The sequence below is a fragment of the Chelmon rostratus genome, chromosome 2 (assembly GCF_017976325.1).
Source record: "Chelmon rostratus isolate fCheRos1 chromosome 2, fCheRos1.pri, whole genome shotgun sequence".
Classification (NCBI taxonomy): Eukaryota; Metazoa; Chordata; class Actinopteri; order Chaetodontiformes; family Chaetodontidae; genus Chelmon; species Chelmon rostratus.
In genome coordinates, this window is record NC_055659.1 from 24,811,683 (window position 1) to 24,833,414 (window position 21,732).

The window sequence follows — 21,732 nt, forward strand, 5'->3', positions numbered from 1 at the left end:
CTCACATTAGTTCCATATTGGAGCTGGTTGGTGTCCGGGCACAGATGTTTGAGAATCTGTACAAGCAATTTCGTTTGAAGTACTGAGTGAGTGAGGTGAGTCACTGCTACATGCTGCAGTGGTCGTCCTGGCTGCTAGCTGTGAGCACATTTTCCTGACTCAGAAGGAAATAAGGAACTGTGCCGTGGAACAGCTTACCTCACTCTGTGCTGGCCCGGCTGGGCCTCAGCCCACGCACACCAGCTAACTGACTGACTGACTAGTGGTCTGACTTACTGACAGAGAGCAGAGGAGCCATGGGAACCTAAAGCTCCAGTCTGGGCAGACTCTGACTCACTGTCTGGGCGGAGGAAGAGGAGAATGTTATACTCTCCCTGAGGAGGAAAAAAATACACACACGGACTGCAAGCATGGCTATATCTTACTGGAATTCCACCTTAAGATCATTTCTGAACTCAAGTTAAATCTTGGGACGGATTGAAAACAGAAGTTGACTTTGACTCAAGTTCTCTGTTAACTGCACATGCAAACACACGCTCACATATCCAGCAGTGTTTGCACAGTGACAGTGAGAAGTAAATGGCAGGTGGAAACTGGAAGCAGGTGCAATCAGTTGTTCCCGTCCATCACACAGTGTGCTCACCTGCACATCTGCAAATGCGGCTTCACCAAAATCACCTTCCACGCCTAATGTCAAAATGCTGAGCAGAAATGTCCCAGTTAATGATCTAACAGACCATTTATAGCCAACGCAAGGACTGCGCCCATTTCCACATTTTATCAAAGAAGAGATAGAACAGTACAATTAGATTTTTAAGCTACTGCAAATCACAGAGCAGGTTTTAATAAACATAAATTACTTTATTGAATGCAAATTTATCAGTTACAACATACAAGAAATAGAAGTGAACACACAAGCATTGTACAAAAAATTGAAATAACACATCATCTGCACATTGCACTATGAAACACTGCCATAAAATGCTTAGGAAAGTTAAAAATTCATGTTTGTACTGTCCATTTTCAGGGTTCTTATCACATATTAGAAAACGACGTCTCCTAGCGTAAACCTTAAAATTGTTTGGTCCCAGCCTTCTTGCATTTAAAATTGTTTGGTGCTAATTTCTACTAATACTGCAATCAATGTTTATTTTAAATCCACAAGTAACAAATGAGGTAAAAGAGGCACATTTTTGGTTTCAAAAGTAATACAATTTCAAGGCACAAATTCATGTACGTTACAAAATATGGCTTTGGCTGTTATTATTAACACTGTGGTAACCTTGAGTGCATGGCTTGCATTGTCACCCACGCTGCAGCGGTGCTGCAAAGTAAAGCTTCTTTGGAAAATAACTGACTGAACGTCTTTTCCTATCTCTGAAAATCATCAGATTAAAGAGAAGGCTTGGATGTAGTCAAAATAGAGGCTTAAAATGATCCCCACTGGTGAAAAAAGACTAACTGATGCCATTCTTTTGTGATGACATGCTTCCTCTTTTTTCTTAAGCAAACCAAGGGCAGTGGAAGTCACCTGCTATCAACCAGCGAAGGTCATGGCTGTAGCACCTGTTAGCACCTCGTCTATCTACACCACAGTACCAGGGACAGCTGTGTGTGCATTTGCTTTTGTGTAAGTGTGTGTGTGTGTGTGTGTGTGTGTGTGTGTGTTTTGAGGCATGCTGAGAGATTTATTCCACCCACGCACCCCTACCTCTCAGCAGCTGTGTCTAGGCCATGATCCTGAGCTGGCCGGCACCAGGACAGAGACAGGAAAGAACACCTCTTACCCCAATGAGTTCACTACATATTTTGTCTGTGGAATGGGCACAATAGCAACAAAGGGTCTGACATGAAATCAGTGTCTGCATTGTTCTGTTCAGATTTGGTCCAGCCTCAAGACCTCAATCTAGACAAGAACAAAAAAAATCTGCTCCTCAGATGTTTTTTCACACAGCAGAGAAGCTAAAGGCTTGTAAAATCAGATCCAATAATGAGGCTCGACTCCCTCCAAGTCTCTGAAAGCAGGCCATTTCACACTCATTGTGGCCTCACAGGTAGTCAGCAGGCCAGCTGGGCTTGTGTAGACCACAAGCCCTCCACTGCCCTGAGCTCTGAGCGGGTCCCCTCTGTCCGTCTCTGTGGTGCCTCACACCGCGTTGGAGCAGCACCCCGAGGAGCTGTGTTTCTGCAGCAACGACATGCGGCTGAAGGTGCGAGAGCAGATGCCACATTGGTACTTCTTCACCTCGGCGTGGGTCTGCAGATGAGCCCGCAGGTTGGAGCGGTCGGCGAAGGCCCGGTTGCAGTGGGGGCAGGAGAATGGGCGCTCACCTGGACAGAGGAAGGGAGGAAACACCCGTCATATAACTTAACTGGCCCTCTTTTCAGATGTGGCTGTAACGGCCGTCCTCACGCAGTGACAACAGTCACTGAGTTCACAAGAGCCTTCCATTAACACCTTACACACACAAACACACACACACACACAAACACACACACACACACACACACACACATTCTAGAGATAATGAACAAGCACATGGTGGGGCTGCTGGTGTCAGAGCCTGACTGAATTAGCATGATTCAATCAGAGCCAAATGAGATTAGCACGCTAACAAGTTGCTTCAGGTATTAAGTGCTCAGTGATAGCAGACAGCCTTCAGGCATTCTTTTCAACCTTTTGTCACTCCTGCGTCCCCAATCTGCTGTCTTCCCCAGTGGCTGTGATAAGATAATTAGCTGACAAGTCATTGTTGCTGGGACATTAAACACAATGAGTGATCAATGAGTGCAGGGTCTACAGAGGGATCCTCTGTGTGATCATGTCTGCTGATCAAGTGTTGAAGCACATCAAACTGATTGTTATGGATATGCTGCTACTTCACAGACCACATGATGACGGAGTGACCCCGTGACTCACAATGACAGCAACTCAAATGTGGAGTTACAGGTTCACACACACAACACATATGCTGATTTCTTCACTCGTGACTCAACAATAAAATGGAAACTTAGCAGATGAGGAAGGATGTGTGATGTTGTAGAATATCTTCAGAAGTGGCTCTTACCCGTGTGCGTGCGGATGTGGCCCCGCAGCAGCCATGGCCTGGAGAAAGCCTTTCCACAGGTGGTGCACACACATGGCAGGGTGTGTGAGCGGATGTGCATCTTCAGAGCCCCGAGGCTGGTGTACTCTTTGGGGCAATGTTTGCAGAGGAAGGCTGGCCTGGCAGCTGTGACGGGGGCCTCCCTCTCCTCCTCTTCCTCAGGGGGACTGATATGAGGAGGCATAACGCCGGTGCATTTCATCCTCTGGCGAGGGGCATATGTGTGTACGGGTTCGGGGCTGGGGGGGTCTGAGGTGCGTCCTTCATCCTCTTCTCCGCAACTGCTGGCACTGCTGCTGAGGCTGGATGGGGAGCTGAGGTCCAGGGGGCCCGGGGTGGCAGAGGGCTCTGTTTGGGAGGTGGGCAGGTAGAGGGTGGGCAGGACACTCAGGTCCCACACCAGACCTGTTGTGAAGCAGGTGGCAGTGGAGGTGTTGTCCCCTGGTGAGAGCTCAGCAAGAGGATACCTCTCCAGTGAAGTGTCTGAGACAAGGGAGAGGATGGTTCAGACACACAGCCAGCACACAAAACGTCCAAAGAAAGCATTTAATTGAATTCTAGAACAACACACAACAAATTCACCATCTGAAAAAGCGCTTTGTGAGCGTTCAGCAGCGGCACCTATGCTGTCCGTGTCCATTTTGGTGACACATTCTTGTTTTTCTCAGCAGTTAATGAGCATAAAGCTGGAGCCATGGGTTTCATGGGCCGTTTCCTCCCACGTATTCACAAGGGCTTGTAACATGAATGGAGCTCTGTCTGGCTGCAGAGAGGGGGAAAGTGCATCCAACGGGCCCCGACTTGAACGGGGAGTAGCCGGGTTTGCAGTTGAACCAGGCACAAAACGCACAAAAACAGTGTGTTTCCAAACCGTAAATTCATTTACAAAGAAAAGCCGCAACCACTCTTAAGAAAACAGGTGGTTTTCTGTACTTTGCGCACTTACGTAAGGATGCTTTCATAATTCACACAAGAAAACAAAAAATCTTCTCAACTCACCATTCTGACATTCCAGTTCACTGTAGTTTGGCTTCTGTTTGGCGAAGTACTTTTTGACCAAGAAAGATCGAGGCATCGTGCCTGCGAGTGTTAAATAGCTGTGCGGAAAAGTATCCTGTGGTCACGACGCACAGTTTCTACAAGAATGAAGAAGAAGAGGAAAAAAAGAAAAAAGAAGGAAATCAAATCGTGGTCCTCGGGATCCGCGTGAAACAGAGAAATGTCCTCCTATAGTCCACAAGTTAGAGTGGACTTGGGCAGAAGAGCGCGTGTGTGCAGCTTCCATGTAAAATGACTAAATGCTGGCCCCTGCTCTGAAATACTCTGACACAGGCAGCAGGGGTGTGCTCGCCCCGAGGGCCCTCCCCACCTCCCGTATCACCGCTCAAGTGCGCAGGGTGAAGCCTTCATGCACACACACACACTTTACAACAACAAAAACACGAGTCTCACTGCGCTTTCACACAAGAACCCACTGCCGCTGACCCGCGCACCAGAAAAGGTGAAGGGACAGTTGCAAATGGTCACTGCCTCTAAATGACAGCGCCAGGTTCATAAGTTATAATCACATCGCCGTGTGGGCCAATTGTGCAGATACCATAGAAGTGTGGTAAGGAAGAAACTGCCTGCTCTATTGCTTTGTTTATTTCCGTTTTCAAACATTACAGCTCCTGGTATGAATACTGATCTGAGGAGTAGATGCTGTTTGTAATGTGTGAGGAGAAGCAGCGTCAAACAGTGGAGATAAACACACATTCACATTTAAACCTCAAATCCATTTAAAGTCTCCAGCTGACCTTATTTGCATGAGTTGGGATCACTTTGGGTCATTGAGTGTTTCCCTCAGTTGGCGAATTTGGAAGGGAAAGAAGTGTAAACATTAAAACCATGAATGAGCAAGATATTTCTGCTTTACTGTCATTTTGATTGAATTTTGATTTTAGATTAAATGTGTTTTTCTCAGACTGGCTCCTGTTGTAAGATTGTCATTGTGTCCGTTTGGTGGCGTCACGGTGTCATCAGACCTGCTGCACTTTATTCAATAAAACTTCACCCTGACATGCTTCCTCTGTGGTAGAGCCTCCCAACCTCAGTAGAGTAACAGCACCATCTTCTGGGAGAAAGTGGGTCATGACATATATGCAGTTCGTCCCGATGAACGTTGGAGGGCGCTGTTGCAGAGTCTGACTGTCTACTGTGGAGTGAGAGCTGCAAACAGACCATGTCAAAAAGTGATCTGTGCGTCTTGAAGGCACTCAGTTTTCTCGGTCCATTGTTCTGACAGCTACAGTGAAAATCAATAAGTTATTTTTCTCCCACTGACTGTTCACCACCTCATCTTTATTAAAACACTGAAATATGGACTGCTGACCTGCAATATACTGTGAGGAATAATCAATTTTAGTAGTCCAACAAGACTTTCTAGAAGGGTTAGAAATATCACAGCAGTAAAATAATCGTTAGAAAAAGCTGAGGAACAAGACTAATATGATATGGTGGTATATCCATATTCACTCAGCATTCCTGCAGTATCCTGTAGGAGTGTCATATGTTTAACATTTAGCATGCTGGAGAAGATGGCGTGAAAACAAGCACCCTTTGTACAGCTCAGTCCTCCTTTAAATGCCTCAGGCATTTGTTTTGATTTGCCATCAGATATATTTTGATACATATTTTGGTCTTTCACCCAGAACATTATAAAAAACTTACAAAGACCAATAATATTAATGTACATATGTTCATGTGTAGCTCAAGCTGAAGAACCCCGATTTTTTAGAAGATTAAATTACTCATAGTGCTTCTACAAGCCATCAAATGAAGGTAAAGAACATGAAGAAGGTGGTCTACGTTGAGCCTGATCCAACCACTAGGTGGAAACAAAGAGTCAGCAGTGTTTCTGCCAAACGGTTTTTGTACTGTCCTGTAAGCACAACACAGCAAATATAAACGTCATCATCAGCGCGCGCGCGCGCGCGCACACACACACACACACACACGTTCCATGTATTTCTAAACATGTATCAGGAGACTATTTTCACCAGAAGCCTTTTTAAAGTGTCAGTTCTAACCAGCAGCTGTTTCATTTTAATTCGCGAGATCACGAGATCGCACGAGATCAAACCATCTGTAGTGTCAGGTTAGCGATGAACAGGAAGGTATTTTATTTTTCTAGGATGGCAAAGGCATCGCATGCCCTACTCTGCCTCTGATTGGCTTACCCAGATATTCTTACCCAAACTCTAACCATTGTCCATCCTCATACCTAAACCTAACCAACCAGCGAAGGCAACGAGTACTATCCAATCAGAGTCAGGATGGGGCGGGTCATGACTTCGCCATCGTAGAAAAACAATTTCTGAAGAATCTAGGACGGCTATCTCACTTCCTACTTCCGTGTTCGCTACAAACACTTCTGGTCAAACAGCCCAATTATAAGGAATAATTTGGTATAGTTAGCATTCCTGATGCTATCATACATAATGTAGACAAACTTGCCAGAAAACAACACAAGAGTGAACGTAACATGATATTTGGTATCTCGACAGCAAGTCATGATCCTTGCTAGAATCAAATCAAACCGCAGTCTCAGTCCGCGGCCTCTGATTGGTGGTGTGGTCCAGGTGGGCGGTGATATGGGTGGGTCTCCTGTTGTCTGTGATCGGTTGAAGATTTGAAATACAAAACAACAGCCTTGCTTGTAACAGTTATAACCTTTCGTAGGCTTTTTGAAATTTGAAGGCATCTGCGAAACTTGACAAATCTGACCCTCCATAATGGTCTACGACTGAAACTCAGAGCACTAACAGCAGGTAAGGACCCTACAGAGCTGCACCTAATTTACAGAAATTTACGATCCCTTACGTTAGACAATAAAGAGACAAGCCTTATAATAGCTGTTGACATTAGCGACGCATTTTTTCCCATTATTATGAAAAAAAATGGATATGATTTGTTGTCCTGGCTGACACTTGCTGTCTCAGGTTAGTTTGGCCGCAGCCGTGGAAGCAATAATGATATATTACTGCAAACCTCTGAGGACTGCATGACCCAAATACTTGACAACGTTCACAATAATACGTTTAACTGAATTCAGTTACTGAGACAAGTTTGATTCAACAAGGAGATGGTCTCTGTGGCTGCAGTACTGACTTTAATCCTATTATTTCTCCCATTATGTCCGTGATGTTTACCTCACTGCATGACAGTGAGTGAAAACACAACAATAACAATGGAACACTATTAGAGTTAGTTTGTGAGCTGCAGAAAATAATTCATCTTCAGTTACTGATTACATGCAATGACTCGAAACTGTCCAAGAGGTGCAGAGCATGCTAGATGTTTGATAAAAGGAGCCCCTCCCCCATATATCGAGAGACAGATGGACCCTAACAATGAGAGTCTTGGGGAGTGGGCATCATTATTCAAACCTATGCATTAAACTAAATTTGATTGGACATCCCTGTCAGCTGACCCAGATTGCTTGAGTTTTGAAAAATAATTATGAAAGAAGGTCCTCCTGGCATCATCCACTCCCAAACAGTCAAAAAGGGATTAGAGTGACCATTACATGATGGTATGAACATAAATATGACTCGATGAGCCAGTATTCTTCTTGTCTTTGTCAGATAAAGACTCTCGCAACACCTGAGCTTTGTGCTGAACAAAGAAGAAGAAAGAAAGAGACAAGACAAGAGCAAAGACAGCCACCTCGAGTAAAGACAAAGAGAAATCAGTCATGTTCAAAACGATCACCCGTCTGTTTTTTGGGGGAGAGGAGGAGACCCCTGAAGATGTCAAGTCTGGAGAAGCTGTGGAAGATGAGTGGCTTGTTGTCAGTCATCAAGGTCAGTCACGGAGCGCATATACATATACATACAGATATATAGATAAAGGCATATTTTGCAGATCTTTCTGGTGTTTCATCCTTACAATTTAAATATGACACTGCTGTCCATTTGGATGAGGGGAGCTTTTTCTTGACAAAGAAGTACTAAGTACTAAATAATTCATAATTCATAATTATTCATAACCTGGAATTTTATACAAAATCATGCAAAGTAATCATATTTATGTGCGCTTAACTGCATAGTGATGTCAAATGTGATGGCATGATCGACCACCTGCCTGTGAGCCAATTATGCCAAACAATTCAACATATCTTGAAAAATTATTCCTAACATTCTGTGTGCCTCACATGTATTAGTGTTTGATTATTCCAATAATTTATCTGTCATTGCTCTAGAAATAGAAATCTGTGCATCTTAATACGATGAGTGTTTGTTTCTGGTTTATTTTTTGGCTCCAGAAGGACAATATACTTACTGTATATTCAATAATTGCTCAATTATATGACAAAACTCAAACATTTTGTGTCCACAGAGGCAGGTTCAGCTGAGAACCAGGCTGCAGAGCTGACTGACACTCAGCCATCAAACTCTGCTCTTCATGGAGACACAGTTGCAAACATGGAAACTGACAACAGGTGAGAGAGCAGGAGGAATCCTTTCTGCCCACATCTAGACATAAAGAAATCATTACCATATTAAATTTCAGGGGGCGGGGTTGTTTAACTTTATACTAACTATAAACAGAGACCATTTCAAACTTTGCAATTAAAGCTGTACTTGGCAATGTTGGAGAAACCAGTAAAGAATAAGCTAGATGTTGACAGTTTTCAACCAAAATAATCCCACCCTCTCCTTCAGGACTCCCTCTTAAGTGACTCCCCCAAAACACATGAATGCACACTACCTGATAACTACTAGCCAACTGCCCTGTAGCTCCAGATGGGCCAGCTGGGAAATTTTGGCTGCACTTCCTCTGCAATTCTTACACTACTAGCTCCCTATAGCTAGCAATATATGTACCTAGCCTTGTAGAAGACTCTGATCATGTGCAATGAGTGCATGGGCAGAGTGCACACGGGCTGGCAGGTACAGTACATAGGTAGACAGGCAGGTAGGCCATCTAATCATTTCATTTGGGCTGAATGAAATGATTGGCTGCCATTGGAGTGACTAACAAGCCTGTGACAGCCACAGATACCTGATTTTTTTCTTCTTTTTTTGTCAGAGCATTTGATTTATTGATTGCTGTCAGGACGTAAAAAGAATTTCAACAAATGTAACAAAAAATGCTTCTACAGTATACTTACACATACACTTATCCTAGCTGTAACATACAACTTAATTCCAAATCCATTTAACTTCACACTAACCTGTACTGATGGATATTGACTCTCAAGGCTGGTAGATTCACATTCTTGCTTGTGTTACTTGTGTTTTTCTCTAGCGTGTTAGATCCAGAGCCTGCAGATCAAGGCAGCAGTGCCACCAGTCGAGCCATCGCAGGCTCCGTTTCTCGGCCTAAAGCTTTAGTAGAAGTGGCACAGCTAACCTGCATCCAAAAGGCTAACACATGGGTGGACCGACACCATATGACTCGTAACGCCATCCAGCGCCAGAACCGCGTTCGCCAAGGTGTCCAACATCATTCCTTCCACCTCCAACAGCCAGGACATCGCAGCCTCAGCCACTGAGGCTCTGGTTGTGCGACCGCATATGTCAGCCGGGAAATGATCTTAAAACACTCATCATATGCTTATTAAACACATACTGCAATACACACATTTTAGTCTTGTGTAGATATAAACCATACATCTAACCTTGATGTAACTCATTACAACACTTGACAACTCTTACCAAGTAGTAGGCAGCTACATCATAACTTGTACTGTATATGAATTTGGAATGAAGATGTTCATCTCATGAAATGAGAGATGCACCATGTGTTCTTGTTTGTGTTCATGTGAATTTATACATGTGGATGAGGCAAGTGCAGCCTATGCAAAATGTATCCTGTAACATTTTGGACAACGTGATGTGATTTGTGTATCCACATGCATTTACCTCTAGGTGCTTGGTTTAAAACCTTTTTTATACTACAATAAAAGCTATGACTTTGCAGATTGTGCTGTGTTGATTTGTCAAATTATACCAAATGACACTGAACTGCTCACACTGTGACAGATGCAGATGTTGCGATCTCATTGGTTGGGAGATTATTGCACCTGCTGTGTCTGATTACATGTTAAGCTGAAGGGGAAGTTTATGGACTTTTCCAAAAAACAGAGGCTTGTTGTGTTCTCTCAACTTAGTCCTGAGTAAATGCAATGAGGATGGATGATTCTTCTGAAACAAAACTTAACCAGCAGTTAACATTCAGTTACAAAAGCTTTGCTGTTTCACCTCAGTTTGCTGATGGTTCATCATCAAGTGACTTCACCTGCGACTTCAATAAAAACCATGGTGAGAGCATACAGAAACAGTGTAAATGCATTTTCCAAGCTCTCAGCACAAAAGATGCTGCTGCATTTCTGGCCTACTGACTTATACCTGCTGTGATGCTAATTGACAACACTGAGTGTTAAATCAGCTGATTAGATGTCAAAGGGAGAAAACGGGCAGTATCTCTGGGTGTGGAGGACCTGGCTTGATAACCATTAAACTGTTTGCTAACTTCGTTTCCTTGATGCTGCCACAGATCTCAGCCACGTCCCAAAGGAGATGCCTCTGATACAGCTGGCTTCTGGTTGCCCAGATTTGTCAGACCAAAGCCTTTCTGACCTCAAAGAGACAGAAAAGCCCTGCTCCAGTCAAGAGCCACTCCCGCTGTATATTGTATCTATCATCTTTGCCCTTGGATTGACTTTTGCCCTGATCCTGCATGTTTACTTGGGGGAAAGTTTGGTATGTCACGACATATAACATATACAAATATTTACCACAAATGCATTGTTCATCCTCATTACAGTTACTTCTCAGGTGTTTGTAAAAGGTGTGTTAGTGTCAGATCATGAGCGCTGCACTGAACTTGGCCAGAGAGTCCTTCATGATGGTGGATCCAGTGTGGATGCAGCCATCACTGCAGCCCTGTGCTTGGGTGTTGTGCATCCACATATGTCAGGTGTTGGTGGGTATGTGACTGACTTATTGTTGATATGCTCAGTATAATGTATGCATAGATGCGTCTGATCACAAATTCATCCCTTTCTTGTTTTCTTTCTCTAGAGGTGGGGTGATACTGGTTCATGACATCCACAAGAATAAAACCAGGGTGATAAATTTTCAAGGAACAGCACCTAAAACGCTTAAAGAGGAGATGCTGCAAAATGTTTCAGAACTAAAGGTAATAAAGAGGTGGGGAGAGGGCTGCCATTCACTGTTGTTGATTATGTTTTTTAGATTTATAATCTTACTTCATCCATTCAGGCAGGTCTGTACGTGGGAGTGCCAGGTATGCTCAGAGGTTTACACCAGGCTCACAGCCTGTATGGGAGGTAACAAACTTTAGTTCAAGTGAAATGTTGATGTTAAGTATTTTTTTCCACCTTTAAGTCAAACACATCTTACTATAAAATCTATGCAGTCTATCATGGGTGGATGTGACCACTCGAGCTGCTGCTGTTGCCAGAGAAGGTTTCAATGTGTCTTTCAGTCTCGGTGAGTTTCTCACAATATAACATGATGATGTCGCCTGAGGATGATACACCAGGATGTGACTCATTTGTGCAATTCCACAGCTGAGGCTCTATCAAAGGTAAAAGGTGAGCAGCTGTCGCAACGTTTCAGGGACATCTTCTTTCCAGATGGCCAAGCTCTGCGTCCCGGTTCCTATCTGAGGATGCCCAGTCTGGCTGGAGTCCTGGAGGCGGGTCTGTCGAACTTCTATGATGGAAACTTCTCACAAGAGATTGAGGATGAGGTGAAGGACACCCACAAATTAAACTGACCTGGTTTTCATGGACAAAATTATAGGGTGAAATTAGTTTTTGGTCTGGGTTTATCAACAGCCACGTAACAGCCTTTTCTGTGTTCTCATACAAAGGTGCGAGCTAATGGAGGGGTCCTGAGTAGAGACGACATCAGTAACTACAGTGTGCAAGTGGAGCAGCCTGTGGAAGGCTTGTACAATGGTAAATACTAAAATGTGCTCAACAATACACTGAGTAAATGTGTATGCATTCTTGATACCTTCACCCACCACTGTGTAACTCTTGTCTTAGAATTTATTATTCAAGTTCCTCCTCCCCCATCTGCTGGTGCTGCGTTGATATCAGCGCTCAAACTTTTGGAGGGCGCCCGTCTCAGTGAGAACAATAACACAGAAAACCAAACATACCACTGGATTGCTGAGGTGCTGGAGTCCAAAGCTAAACTGTTTTTTATATTATGTCCTGTTGAAATGGTAGCACTCTTATGTAAAATGAATTTTCATCTCCCTGTTAAGGCTCTGAACGCAGCTTTGGCTATGGCCAGTGGTTTGGGTGACCCTAAATATAACTCTTCAGTGACTGAGCTTCTCTCCGACATGCTGAGGTAAACTACACCGAGAAAACACAATTGTGACTCTAGGGCTGCAACTAAAGATAGTAGTGATTAATCATATTGCCCAATCGTGATTAACTGATGAATTGTTTTGTTTATGAAATGTCACAAAGTATGAAAAATTCCAATTTCAACCAGAGCACAAGGGGGCGACTCCAAATGTCTTGTTTTTTCTGATTAAGAGTCAAAAACCTAGTGAGCTTCAGTTGACTACAAAATATGACAAAGAAAAGCATCAAATCCTCACAGGGGAAGATTTGGAACCAGAAATAATTTAGCTTATTTTTCATTAAAAATGGCTGAAATGATTAACTGACTATTAAAATTATTTCTCTGTAGTTTCAGCTCCTATAAAGCTCTGACAAACTGACAACCCTACTGTATAACACCAACCTAACCAATCAGCACAGCAGGCATTTCCTGTTCATTTTCTCTCTGCTCTCACTAAAGCATGAGCCAAGCTGAAGTGCCTCACCAGAGGATCAATTACTCTACTGTCCACTCCCTGCAGACAGAGCTGTGGGCTGGACAAGTAGCAGTCATGGGACCGGATGACCTCGTGGTGTCAGTAGCAAGGTGATGGTCTTTCAGTACAGGCTGACGTAAATGATCACAGCAGGTGGATATGTGCGGTATGTGCTGCTGACATTCTTTCTTCTTATCTCTTGTCGATCTTGCAGTTCCTTGAACAGGCCATTCGGGAGCAGAATCACAACACAGTCAGGTGTGATTCTCAACAGCCTCATCCTTGACTTCTCCTGGCCAAACAAAACACGAGAGCAACTCATAACCAATCAGGTGCATGATCATACCCTGAGAAATGCCCTCCAATCACATCAGTCAATACCAATCTGTCGCTTTACTTTTGGCTCACTCTTTGCTATTTGTTGCTGTAGAAAAACAGAGTCCAGCCAGGAAAGAGGCCCCTATCATCTCTCATGCCCACAATAGTGGTGCCTGGGAGGCATAAATGTGGGATCCACGCAGCACTAAGCAGTTCAGGTGGACAACAGAGTTTGAGTGTGATCATCCAGGTTTGATCTCTACATTACAAAGGTTTGGATTCTGATTCAGTGGGAGACTTCTTTTAGACTTCATATGTTCTTTAGGTATTGATGAGTACACTGTCCCTCCATAAAGAGAAAAATGACAGCCTCTCTGTAACGAGACTCCATCCCCAACTTCAGCCAAACAGACTTCTTGGTGACTGTAAGTTTAGTATGTAAAGTATACAGTAGCTGACCTTTGCCTTTATTCATATTAGTCATATTAGTCACTTATTAGTAATTTCTGGCTTTCCAAATTCCCCCTCCTCAGCTGAGTTTCCAGAGGATGGTGTGCAGTTTCTGGATGAGAAGGGCCACAAAGTTCAAAGCATGAGGATGAACTCTGCTGTCCAGGGGGTCCTGAGGAACAAAGATAACATTACAGCCATAACACTACCTCAATTGTCTCATAGTTTGACATAGTATTTTTGATCACATGAACTTTGTTGAGGGGGCATATTATAAAACAGTATCTGGATAAGCTGTTGTTGCAGTGTATTATTTAAGTATATGGTGGTTGTTCTCCAGTGTTTGATTCTCTGATGTTATTGTGTTCGTTAGCCTACAGAGGGCAGTCCTCCAACCACTACTTTCTATTCAAGAAGGCAAAATTGTCTCTTCATATTTACTGTCTAACCTCATCATACATGAGCTCTAATCAGATATCTCTGAATGGATGTTTAAATAATGGCTAACATGCGTAGGTTTTATGTTGGTTGATGAGACATGGTCACTATGCATATGCAGGCTGAAGAAAATGAGGGCTGTTGCGTAAAGCTGATGTGCAGTCAAGATAGTGTCAGACATTCATTCCAACTGTATCACAGGGTAGGACATGTCACATGTGCTTCATCTGCATGTAGACAAACATGTCACTCAAAACACTGCACTCATGTCTACCTTACTATAAACACCGCTCAGTGTTAACACATATTGCCCCAGGAGGTTTTGGGTATATCGTATTTTAAATCTAATGACATTGTGCAGTTTATGTCATAAAGGACAGGAAGGCAACACTCAGAAATCATGGGGTGGATCTTGAAATGTGGCACAACATATTATATGCTGCCAAACTCTGATCTGTCTAAGCACATCAATAATACACAATGCAGAGGCATACATCAATCAGTGTTCACATTTATATCTGGAAGGCTATCAGGCTTAAAGCTACAGGACCAGTCAAAGGTTTGCACACACCTTCTCAGTTAATGGTTGTTCATTATTATATTCTACAGAGTAGATTAATACAGAAGACACCAAAACTATAAAAGAATACACATGGAAATATAAAGTAAATAAAAAAAGTACAAAAAACAAACTACTTATTTTATATTTTAGATTAATTAAAGTAACCAAAGCCCAGATTTCCACTGGTTTAATGTCCATTGGTTGTGCTTCTTGGCCAAAGAAATCCTTTTCCTCTTCTCTCTTTTTTTATGACTGCACTTGAAGATACATTCAAACTTGATATTTTGTGGACTGCCTGACCTCCGTGTCTCAAAATAATGATGGACTGTCATTTCTCCTCATTTAGTTTAGCCCAACAACACAAATAATGGTCCCACACACATTAGGAAGTACATAAATTCCACTGATTAACTTTAGACATGTTAACTGAAAACCATTGACTACAGTGATTATACTGAAAAATCGAAAATATAAACATATTTGACACTTTGTTTACTACATAATCCACGTGTTCTTTCATAGCTTTGATGTCGTCAGCATCAACCTGCAAGTAGAAAATCATCAAAACTATCGGATGACGAGGTGTGACTGTCGTGTGTGTTGAGCTAAATAAACCCACAGTGAGATGAAAATGTTAGTTGAAGACGCAGAACGCATTTGATCTAGACTTGATGATGAAATCCAGCTCACTTCTGGGCCACCTGCTGCGCGGTTATTCACACTTTTGAGTGACTGTCCGGCATTGTTCCGGGTGATGACATTAATCACCTGGCGGCTGCTGTCGCATGTGAAAAAGGTTTAGGGAGGGGAAGCTGAGAGCTGCTGTGGGCGTTGGCGGTCACATGCAGGTCAGTATTTAAACCGGAGCAGGTTTCCTCACTCACTCCACAGAGGAGAAGAGGCAAAGGACGAGAGTCACTATAGGAATCAGCAGCTTTACCGAGAAATTACTTCATCTACTTGGAGCGGATTGAGTGACTGGCCGCGGAGCAGTTGTTCTGGACGAAATAAAATAAAAGGAGTAAGTAAAGCTTGAGTTTCTGTGCTACAGAGGCTGAACCCTCCCTGATGATTGTGGCTAATTAGAAATGCGTTAGAGCACAGAGCAGCTCGCTTTGTTTATTTAAGGAGGTGCAGTGGCCTGTGTCCCGTTTTTAAGCTACTTCTTGCCGGAGCTTGTGTAAACATAGTTTAAATATCCTTTTAGATACACTTGTAATGGGCCCAGTGTTGCTAATTTCATGTTTTGTGCGTTTTGTGTCGTGTGTGTGTGTTGTCCGTGGCACGGTGACTGCTGTTAACCAGGAAATTATGTTTTTATTCGACATTCGTGTGTTACTAATTTTTCTGCCAACTTTCCAGCCAAGCAGCCTCAGCCTGTGCAGTAATGCGCTCCTGTTGTGTCTCCACAGGTTCACTGCTGATTCACCGCGCGGTGCAACAGGCTGTCGACCTACTGGCAGTGAAAAGGGCTTTCAGATGGAGCCCCAGACTGTGCTGAAGGAGAAGTTTTTCATCGTGATCCGCGGGAAGTCGAGGAAGGGCTTCTGCCGCGGCTGCATCGGCCGCGTGGAGGCGGAGACGCAGCGCGGGGAGCTGATGGGGCTGCTGTACTGCGGGGGCAGCAACGCGGGGAGCCCCAAGAGCGGAGGCATCGTGAGGAGGGAGGACACGTACCCTCTGACCCGCCACCAGGCCCAGTTACTGCTCTTCGTCTCGCCCGCAAGCAAACGCCTGGAGCTTCTGTGCAACCCGCAGCTGTTCTCAGCCATCTGCGAGCTGTCTCAGGATGACCTGGTGGTGGTGAAGCACAAGAAGGGGCACCTGCCCGGGCTGGTGAGGAACCTCATGCAGATTGGGAGGAAGGAGAACAAAGACGACCTGCACATGCTCGGCTTTGAGGTGGAATTTGTGGTGGGTCAAGTTGTCTGGTTTTGTTATTCACTGTTTGTGGGTCTTGGCTAAAGAACAAAGTAGCAGAGGCATTGTTTTTGTGATCAAGTTTCTCTGAAGCTTATAATTGTAGATACACACTAATATAACCTCAAGGAATGCACTGAAGCAAGCATGACCGTATCCTCTCCAGTGATCCGTGTCTATAGGAAACGTTATCGGTCAGCAGATTGCCTGAGAGATACTCACCTCTGTCATTTGTACAAGATGTGCACACGCTCATCTGTTCATCTGATTGTTAATGGCTTTTCCTTCTTTCTTATAGGACAATGACCACAATTTGTCATCCAAGAAACCTGCTCCTCTGCCCCTGTTCAGTGCTGCAGACGTCGTCCAGGTGGTCCCATCTTACTCCGTTCCCGTCGGACTGCACTGGAAAGATGGCAAGTGTGGGAGTAAGTAAAGGGTCACAGCGTGCCTGCCTCTTGCAAAGTCAACCTGGGGCATTTCTGAACCACATGATACTTGGTGGAGATGTCACTGATTTTTACCAAACGAAATCCCTTTCCAGTAATTCCAGTAAATTTAAATCTTTTTTTTTAATATTCAAAAAAGACATTCTCCACCCCCCTCCCCTCCAGTCTGCAAATTAAATCCCTTCATTGACCGTTTTTAGAAAGCACCTGTTACTTCAGAGGGGACCCGACGATGCAGCCCCAGTGCACAACTGGAAAAACTGGTCCTGTTGCTCTGGAATGCAACACATCAAATGTTCTGGCACTTTGTGCACATTGTGCACTCTGAGCTGTCTACATACCTCATACTATGTGCTGTGTTATGCAATCTGATGAGACAGCATATGACAAGACTCGAAAGAATGTCATATGACTTTCTAACCATCACCCCCCCCCCCCTCCCCCCACCTTCCATACCTCTCCGCAGGTCTAAACAGAAAAGCAGTGACTCGCATAAACTCTATGCCGAATATAGGATCTCATGCACGACAAGCGAGGGAGAACCATACGGAGCAGAGTCTCATTCAGAGCCAGGGTTCGAGAACATGCCACGTCCCTTTGGAGGTGGGATCCATGGTGGAGGTGGTGTCCAACTCGGGGGTCACGGTGTATGGGGTGGTCCGGTGGCTGGGGGTCCCTGGAGGGAAGACTGATGAATGGGCTGGGATTGAATTGGTGAGTGACTAAAATTTGGTAGCATCACTTTTTCTGTTTGTTTTAGGCATTGAAGGCGCCCCATGTCTGATTTGGTTTTCATTGTTTCAGGACTATGAGGTGAACGGCTGCTCTGATGGCAAGTATGGAAGCCAGAGGTATTTTACCTGCAAAGGAAACAGGGCGTTGTTTGTTCCGATCACAAAGTGCAGCCCCGATAGCAGGTTCGTCTGTTCCTCTACAGGAAGGGAGGCCCCCAGACCCTCTGAAACACTTCCAGGTTAGACCACTTCTATGGTGGGACACAAATACACAAGCAGTTCAAAGTTACACACATTTCACGATTGTTATCTAATTTTTTGTCCTAAATTTTTTTCTTAACTTCCCTCTGGTCTTTTCCGAAGTGCTGTACAGGAAGTTTTAGGGATTGATGGTTTTCATTTTCCTCTCATTACCTGTCATTTAGAATAACATCACATATCCTTACAGAATCAGGTTTAAGGAGCTTGGCATTATGTTAAAGTGTCATAGAAGGGTTGTATGCAAAAAGGACTCACAAATCATGCTTTCTAATTGGTTTAGCTGACTTTATTTCCCCACTTTTCTGTCTCTGGCATGAGCAAGTGAGGAGAAATGATGTCAGACACCTGAAACAATGCATGGTTTGTGACACCACTTATCAGCAGAACATCCAGATCAATCATTATCCATGAAGGCCTGTGTGATTGTCCAGCTGGACTGTGGGAAGCTGCTGCAGAATACTGTGTTTCTCAGATCCAAATCTATGGGTTGAATGATGAGGTTTGTTAATATGCCATTTGTATGTTTTGTTTGCTGTTTTCAGTTCCACCCTTTGAGGACTCAGAGGAGGATGCACCACCTATCCCTGAATCAGAGGTTGTCTCTTTGTTAGTGGGAAAAATGAAAGGGATTCAGGGTCACATCAACTCCTGTTACCTTGATGCCACACTCTTCAGGTAAAACCAGCACGCCACCCTCCAAAGCATTAGACGCTCATGTAGCACGCTGTTTAAAAACTCAGCTCAGGTTTCCCCTCTAGTCATTAACTTTTATTTAGAGGAGATCATGTACAACTGAATGAGCACAGTGAGTTCAGCTGATAAAACAATGTGGTTTTCTCTCTTCAGTTTGTTCAGCTCGTCCGTGACCCTGGATAATATCTGCCAGAAGTCTGCTGACACGGAGCAACCCATAACCTGCACTCTTAGAAAAATAGTCAACCGTTTACGCAGGTATCAACACTGTCTTCAACACAGTTTGTTTTTTTTGTATTATCTTGTTTGCGAAACAAGAACATTATGACATGTATGCAGCTGCTCCTGTGTGCGAGGTCTTGTGTTTGCTTACTGATAGCTGATATGTGTTGCAGACAAGGGTTTGTGCCTGCTGAGAGTGTGATGAATTTCCGTGAACAGCTTGGCTGCGACACATTCCGAACAGAGGAAAAAGGTACGCCCATATTTTTAACATGCATTGTTGAATATATATTTTAATCGAATTGCTATAAGTCATTGCACCATAACACACCTGAAGCCTACCGTTCCCTCTCTAAGTGGTAATTGCTTTGCTTCACTGCAGACCCAGAGGAGTTCATCACAGTCCTCTTTCAGAAGGTGCTTTGCATGGAGCCATTGCTCAAACTCAGGTAAGATCCTGAGAAGCTCACTATTAAATATACTGTCCTATGACTGTATTAAGTGTAGAGTTAATTAAATTCGGTCTCTTCTTAGATCGAGAGATGAGACATCTCAGGGTGCCTACACCTTCCAGATCTTTCTGGAAAAGGAACAGGTGGGACAGATACCCACTGTCCAACAGCTTCTGGACACGTCCTGTCTGTCAGGTGACCTTAAGTTTGAAGAGGTGAGTGCACGAAAGGAGGAAGAAGCCCCATTGGGTTTATTGAATTTTCATCTGAACAATCCTGTAACCCTAATGTTGCCTTTCCTATTTGTCCCTCAGATGCCGTCCTGTCTAATGGTTCAGATGCCAAGGTTTGGAAACAAGTATAAGATGTTTTCTCATATCATTCCTTCCACGGAGCTGGACATCACAGATCTCCTATACAACTGTGAGAAGCAGACATAATCGGCACTGATTTAAATCATGTAGGATGCGAATTGATGACCGCTTTTAATACAGTGTTTTTGAAGAGCTTAAAGATACTTACTTTTTCCCAACAGCTCCAAGGGAATGTTTCATCTGTGGCCGTTCAGCAGGGCACGAATGTCTTCAGTGTCTACCAGATCGCAAACTGCAACCAGGGAGAATCAAACAGTATTGTACTACATGCAACACACAGGTAAGCCAGATGGCTCTTCTTAGATGTCAGGTATGTACAAACCTGTAGAGTAAAACTTTCTGCTTTAATTTTTCTTGAAGGTGCACACCCATCCCTCGCGGCAGGGTCACTCCCCCACAGCTCTAGCAGTGCCAGAAGATGTAGCCTCTGATACACCTGTGTCCAGGCACATGATGCAGCTGTTTGCTGTGCTCTGCATTCAAACCAGCCACTATGTGTCCTTTGTCAAATATGGCCCTGATCCTCACTCCTGGCTCTTCTTTGACAGCATGGCAGACAGATGTGGTAAGATGGCGTTGAGCTTTGTTTTCTTTATTCGAATCAATGGTATGTTTCTTGGCTTGAGCAACAAGTCTTTTCTCCCATTATTGGCACCATAGAATTACCAAAGAAGTAATTCTGATGTTCGTGCAAACTCTGACTTGTTTTGGTTTTTCTATGAAGTGGTTACCCGTGACTGCCTTATTTTCTGATAATGCAGCCTCGACAGTATTAGATAAAGCCACACTCTGACGTCTATGACAGCTCTTTATCTCTCGAGCTGATATCTAATCTTAAGGCCGCTCTTCCTTACAGGTGACGATCAACGTGGCTACAACATTCCCGAGATCCGAGCTTGTCCAGAGCTGGGTGACTTCCTGTCTCAGCCCGAGGAGGAGCTGGCTCGTGCTAACCCCACCCAATCTCATGAACTTGTGCGCAGGCTGCTGTGTGACTCTTACATGTTTTTATACCAGAACCCAGCCAAGCCACTTTCAAAGCCAAATCATCAGGTGTCTTGAATGCACGTGAGGACATGGACACAACATTCCCATAACAGTGCCTTAATAACCTTGCGTCTCTGCTTAATCAGCAAGATTTTGTTTGTTATTACATCCAAACAGCAGGAACTGAAATGGATGGTTCATGAATAATCTCAGTCAAATCTCACAGAAGGAAGAGAGAATGAGCAGTAAAAAATATACCGCATTGCCTTTATCCCTTGAATGTCTTTTTGTTGTTACACTGATTTATCCCAAGGTTTTTAAGGGCATTGGTGACATGTTTGTGGTGTATATTTTTAACTTTGGATTTTCAGTTGTGACCTTAAAACACTCTCTGAAGCCTCCCACATCATTATAAACTATGTGAAGATTGAAAAGTTCATGTATGGTTGCATTACATTTGCTGTAAACAATTGCACTGTGTGCAGATTTTACTAGTGGATATTAGTGAATCTGTAATATATTTTCATCAATAAAATGTAAAGAAATTGCATTTGGAAGTCGGTGAACGTACCCTAACACAGAATTCTATTGTACCAAAAATCAGCTAACCATAGGCCCAATTTAGGTCTGATACAATTATTTGACTTTTAATCACACAGAAGCTTCTTAAGAAGAAACGCCACCATCTAATCGTGTTTTAGCAGCTTGTATTTTGATCTTTTCCATCAACTACATCTAAAACTTTAAAACTAAAAGTCTTGACTAAATCTAGCAGACTATTAGAAAATGGTGCGATAAGGTCCTGCGAGGACCCGTGAGTCCTAATGGGTAATATTATGGACTGCAATGCCCTCTTGTGGACAAAATTTAGTTTGCCTTGAACATCTTTCACTCAAATCCACTATCAAGTACA

The 21,732-nt window shown here is 43.7% G+C and overlaps 4 protein-coding genes across 5 annotated transcripts; 3 read left to right on the top strand and 1 right to left on the bottom strand.

Annotated features, from left to right (window-relative positions):
* Positions 1–846: 846 nt before the first annotated feature.
* On the bottom strand, positions 847–4,402 carry snai1a (snail family zinc finger 1a). The gene is made up of 3 exons (XM_041956102.1): positions 4,107–4,402; positions 3,069–3,590; positions 847–2,331 (listed from the first exon to the last, which is right to left on the bottom strand). The coding sequence occupies exons 1-3, from the start codon at positions 4,180–4,182 to the stop codon at positions 2,147–2,149; spliced, it is 783 nt and encodes a 260-aa protein (XP_041812036.1). The 5' UTR covers positions 4,183–4,402; the 3' UTR covers positions 847–2,146.
* Positions 4,403–6,777: 2,375 nt separating this feature from the next.
* tp53inp2 (tumor protein p53 inducible nuclear protein 2) lies at positions 6,778–10,070 on the top strand. The gene is made up of 4 exons (XM_041961335.1): positions 6,778–6,916; positions 7,733–7,951; positions 8,487–8,589; positions 9,399–10,070. Exons 2-4 carry the CDS (start codon positions 7,843–7,845, stop codon positions 9,643–9,645), a joined length of 459 nt encoding a protein of 152 aa, XP_041817269.1. The 5' UTR covers positions 6,778–6,916; positions 7,733–7,842; the 3' UTR covers positions 9,646–10,070.
* A 214-nt stretch (positions 10,071–10,284) lies between these two features.
* On the top strand, positions 10,285–13,962 carry LOC121612999 (glutathione hydrolase 7-like). The gene is made up of 15 exons (XM_041946219.1): positions 10,285–10,414; positions 10,650–10,855; positions 10,931–11,082; positions 11,177–11,294; positions 11,378–11,445; positions 11,535–11,608; positions 11,689–11,870; positions 11,994–12,081; positions 12,172–12,302; positions 12,396–12,484; positions 12,944–13,069; positions 13,174–13,291; positions 13,390–13,527; positions 13,603–13,702; positions 13,811–13,962. Exons 1-15 carry the CDS (start codon positions 10,285–10,287, stop codon positions 13,960–13,962), a joined length of 1,872 nt encoding a protein of 623 aa, XP_041802153.1.
* Positions 13,963–15,617: 1,655 nt separating this feature from the next.
* On the top strand, positions 15,618–21,369 carry cyldb (cylindromatosis (turban tumor syndrome), b). Of its 2 annotated transcripts, none has more exons than XM_041954219.1 (14): positions 15,618–15,748; positions 16,140–16,641; positions 16,946–17,075; positions 17,563–17,810; positions 17,901–18,069; positions 18,634–18,766; positions 18,938–19,042; positions 19,180–19,259; positions 19,389–19,455; positions 19,541–19,673; positions 19,773–19,881; positions 19,994–20,112; positions 20,193–20,397; positions 20,689–21,369. In XM_041954219.1, the coding sequence occupies exons 2-14, from the start codon at positions 16,207–16,209 to the stop codon at positions 20,892–20,894; spliced, it is 2,139 nt and encodes a 712-aa protein (XP_041810153.1). In that variant the 5' UTR covers positions 15,618–15,748; positions 16,140–16,206; the 3' UTR covers positions 20,895–21,369. The 2 variants fall into 2 exon arrangements, with proteins under 2 accessions (XP_041810153.1, XP_041810161.1); XM_041954227.1 differs by having other exon boundaries at positions 16,946–17,063.
* Positions 21,370–21,732: the final 363 nt, after the last annotated feature.